The 5,000-nt window shown below is 42.8% G+C and overlaps 1 protein-coding gene across 1 annotated transcript in view; it reads right to left on the bottom strand.

Moving 5' to 3' along the window:
- The window catches only part of LOC308170890 (solute carrier family 2, facilitated glucose transporter member 11-like), a gene marked incomplete at both ends in the record, with an annotated part of 11,455 nt that extends 10,097 nt beyond the window's left edge, over positions 1-1,358 (bottom strand). Inside the window, one exon of the mRNA XM_080545744.1 lies at positions 1,314-1,358. Within this exon, the coding sequence (XP_080401870.1) occupies positions 1,314-1,358 (45 nt within the window). The remainder of the gene's footprint in view (positions 1-1,313) is intronic.
- Between the last annotated feature and the right edge of the window lie 3,642 nt (positions 1,359-5,000).

A 5,000-nucleotide genomic window follows, 5' to 3' on the forward strand; every position in this document is an offset into this window, starting at 1 on the left:
TGATAACATGATGATAACGTGATGACAACATGATGACAACATGATGATAACATGATGATAACATGATGATAACATGATGATAACATGATGATAACATGATGACAACATGATGATAACATGATGATAACATGATGACAACATGATGATAACATGATGACAACATGATGATAACATGATGATAACATGATGATAACATGATGACAACATGATGATAACATGATGACAACATGATGATAACATGATGATAACATGATGACAACATGATGATAACATGATGACAACATGATGATAACATGATGACAACATGATGATAACATGATGACAACATGATGATAACATGATGATAACCTCACAACAGGACACAGGAAAATAATTTTAATTATTAACAGTGACAGTTTTATTGGATGAAAAATACTTTAATTACCTTTTAATTTTAATAATTTTGTCATTTAGCAGACGCTTTTAATCCAAAGCGATTTACAGGGACATTCCCCCTGGAGTAATTGAGGGCTTACTCAAGGGCACACTAGTAGTGGTGTGGTTCCAGGCGGGATTTGAACTCACAACCTTCCGATCACAAGTCCAACTCACTATCCATATATGTAACCTAATTGCCTTTCACAGATATGATTAGAACATTTAGCAATATGCAGTTTGTAGACAGCCTATAGGCTACACTCTGGATACTGAAAATTGAGTTATCATAATTAAATTATTGTGATAAGTGTAATTATAATAATTTTACAATAAAAACTATTTTTGGCCGTTGGAAGTGTGCCAGCTCTCTCTCTCTCTCTCTCTCTCTCTCTCTCTCTCTCTCTCTCTCTCTCTCTCTCTCTCTCTCTCTCTCTCTCTCTCTCTCTCTCTCTCTCTCTCTCTCTCTCTCTCTCTCTCTCTCTCTCTCTCTCTGTCTCTCTCTGTCTCTCTCATTACGCTGCAGTAGTAAAGAGTATCCTAGTAAGCCTAGGGTGAACTCGTGTGGAGAGGAGTTAGTAGTTTGTCCAGTTGTAACCGCGTGGATTTAAAGTCTCTCTCTGTCTGACAGATATTAATTGATAGGAACTTGTACCAGGAAGGCTGTTCCACGCTGCACATGGCTGGCTGGTGTTAATCAAGTAGCCCACTGGACAGGGTTAGGTCTGGACAGGTCTCTCTGGCGTGGTTACAGATCCCGCAAACGACAATTCTCCAGTAAAGTAAAATCTAAGTTTATGAGATGGAAGTCGGACTCATATTCCGTTTGAACAATAACTTTCTTTCTCCTGATTAACGGAGATTAAACAAACACATGTTTACTGAGGCTGTTTACAAACAAACAGGATGATGGTCCGGCTGCTCTGGGACGCGATCTTCCTCATAACGGGTAAGTACAGGTTTTTATTTATTATTATTATTATTATTATTATTAAATGATCTTTAAACGCTCTGGTGGCAATTTAGTCAAATCTTGCGGGTGTTGGAGAGGATACTATCAGCGGACACGATGAGCCCTAAACCCTGGTGGGCTGATGCAGATTAAGATCCTGCAGGTAGACTTGAGTTGGTTGTTGTTTTACTGCGAGAAAGTAAATATATGTACTTTTAATGAACACCTTTTCTTCTTGTATTGATTACAAGTCTGCTTCAGAGGAATGGTTCTACTCTAACAGGGATCCCAGTCGCTTGTTTGCGTCTTGGCCCCAATTTTAAAATTTAAATTGATTATCTCAGAATCTGATTATTGTTATTGTTTAAGTGGAAGATGTTCATCACTGAGAGATTTAACTGTTTATTTTATAGCGCGTCTGCAGACCATCTGGTCTATTTATAGAGTTGTAATGGTCTCATCCTTTTAGCGGTGGAGCTGGGCTGTCATGTCTCAGTCCTGAGAACCAGAGTTGGTAGCAGTTATAATAATAATAATTTTGAGTAATACATTTCTTCCTCGTCACCAGCTGACATGTACCTCTGTGTACACCTGCATGGCCAAAGCAGACTGTCTGTGATCTGAATCATGTGTGGCCAGGCCATGTTCTCACCCATGTATCATTTTAGACGTGTGTGTATGAATATTTGTACTGTGAGAGAATTCCTTGAGCATGCAAGTTAAACAGAGATGTGTTATTTTAAAAAGACAATCAACATGTCTTTTTACAATCCTGGCTCTTACATGTTGCTTTGCTTAGTGTAGTTTAATGTCTCACGATAAGACACCTTTATTCTAATTTAGTTCACTCTCTTAAGTCTAGAGCTAAATTAAGACTAATCCAACTTTGAATATATACCCATCCATGTCCATCCGTTTATCATACTGCAACACAAGCTGGTAACAGTATTGACTTAAAGGGCAGGTGAACAGTAATGACTTAAAGGGCAGGTGAACAGTATTGACTTAAAGGGCAGGTGAACAGTATTGACTTAAAGGGCAGGTGAACAGTAATGACTTAAAGGGCAGGTGAACAGTATTGACTTAAAGGGCAGGTGAACAGTAATGACTTAAAGGGCAGGTGAACAGTATTGACTTAAAGGGCAGGTGAACAGTATTGACTTAAAGGGCAGGTGAACAGTATTGACTTAAAGGGCAGGTGAACAGTATTGACTTAAAGGGCAGGTGAACAGTATTGACTTAAAGGGCAGGTGAACAGTATTGACTTAAAGGGCAGGTGAACAGTATTGACTTAAAGGGCAGGTGAACAGTATTGACTTAAAGGGCAGGTGAACAGTATTGACTTAAAGGGCAGGTGAACAGTATTGACTTAAAGGGCAGGTGAACAGTAATGACTTAAAGGGCAGGTGAACAGTATTGACTTAAAGGGCAGGTGAACAGTATTGACTTAAAGGGCAGGTGAACAGTAGGGCAGGTGAACAGTATTGACTTAAAGGGCAGGTGAACAGTATTGACTTAAAGGGCAGGTGAACAGTATTGACTTAAAGGGCAGGTGAACAGTAATGACTTAAAGGGCAGGTGAACAGTAATGACTTAAAGGGCAGGTGAACAGTAATGACTTAAAGGGCAGGTGAACAGTAATGACTTAAAGGGCAGGTGAACAGTAATGACTTAAAGGGCAGGTGAACAGTAATGACTTAAAGGGCAGGTGAACAGTATTGACTTAAAGGGCAGGTGAACAGTATTGACTTAAAGGGCAGGTGAACAGTAATGACTTAAAGGGCAGGTGAACAGTAATGACTTAAAGGGCAGGTGAACAGTATTGACTTAAAGGGCAGGTGAACAGTAATGACTTAAAGGGCAGGTGAACAGTAATGACTTAATGGGGAGGTGAACAGTAATGACTTAAAGGGCGGTATTTTAGGTGAGGCAGGTGAGGTATTTTAACTCTCCAAGATGTGTCCCATTATTGCCCCAGGTTTGTTGTTATTATTATAATAATATATGTATGTTAGGGTACATGTGGGAATACGGTACATGTGGGAAAACTAGGATTAGGGTTAGGTGCTAGGGTGACTTGGTACATGCTGGCATGTCTAACCCTAATCCTAACCCTAACCCTAACTCTACCCCTAACCCTAACCGTAGCACCCTAGCACCTAACCCTAACCTTCCCACATGTACCGTAACATATATATATATGTTGGTAAATGGGGTCAAATTAATATCATTCTATTCAGTAGAACATTAATAATTTATTAATTTGAACTCCATTATCACAAATGAACGTAAAGCCTAGATCAGGGGTGCTCATTACGTCGATCGGTCGACCGGTCGATCGCGAAGGTAGTGTGGGTAGATCACACGGCATTGGGGGGGGGGGGGGGGGGAAAGTGGGAAAAAAAAGTTTTTGTTTTTTTTTTCCTGTGTGGTCCAGACGGGACGCCTCCCGTCTGGACCACACAGGAGAGGGCATCACTCAGCCCCGCGCCGCCTCACAACACACACACACACACACACACACACACACACACACACACACACACACACACAGACAAGCACACACACACACACACAGACAGACAGACAGACAGACAGACACAAGCACACACACATGCACACACAGACAGACAGACAGACACACACACACACACACACACACAGACAGACAGACACACACACACACTCCGCCGCCCGGAGACGTCGATGGCACCTGGCTTGGCACTGGCCAGTCTGGTGTAAACCACTCAGAGCTCCTGAGTTAAGGTTAATGTTAATGGACTACCAGTGTGAATATTTGTTATATAGTTTAATAAATCTCTTCTTTGATTTTGAAACAGTGTAGCGTGGCCTTAATTTGTTATTATTACAGTACATTTTTGTGTTCGCAGCAATGGCAATATGTTTTATTTGGTTGGTAGATCTTGTTGAGCTGGTAATTTGAAAAGTAGCTCACAAGCCTAAAAAGTGTGAGCACCCCTGGCCTAGATGATCAGTTCTCCGTTGCTCTGTTCAACAGTTTCATTCTGTCTCTGATTCTCTCTGAACATCAAACTGATTTATTTAGTTTCATCCAACAGGATCCCTGTTCAGCTACGGAACAAGCCCGGAGAACTCTACTATCGCCTCCTCTCCTCCGGTCACCTCCTCTCCTCCTGTCTCTCCTCCTCCTGTCTCTCCTCCTGTCTCTCCTCCTGTCTCTCCTCCTGTCTCTCCTCCTGTCTCCGTCTCTCCTCCTGTCTCTCCTCCTGTCTCTCCTCCTCCTGTCTCTCCTCCTGTCTCTCCTCCTCCTGTCTCTCCTCCTGTCTCTCCTCCTCCTGTCTCTCCTCCTGTCTCTCCTCCTGTCTCTCCTCCTGTCTCCGTCTCTCCTCCTGTCTCTCCTCCTGTCTCTCCTCCTCCTGTCTCTCCTCCTCCTGTCTCCTCTCCTCCTGTCTCTCCTCCTGTCTCTCCTCCTGTCTCCGTCTCTCCTCCTGTCTCTCCTCCTGTCTCTCCTCCTGTCTCTCCTCCTGTCTCTCCTCCTGTCTCTCCTCCTGTCTCTCCTCCTGTCTCTCCTCCTGTCTCCGTCTCTCCTCCTGTCTCTCCTCCTGTCTCTCCTCCTGTCTCTCCTCCTGTCTCTCCTCCTGTCTCTCCTCCT

The sequence above is a fragment of the Nansenia antarctica genome, assembly GCF_963989245.1.
Source record: "Nansenia antarctica genome assembly, chromosome: 15".
In the NCBI taxonomy this organism is placed as follows: Eukaryota; Metazoa; Chordata; class Actinopteri; order Argentiniformes; family Microstomatidae; genus Nansenia; species Nansenia antarctica.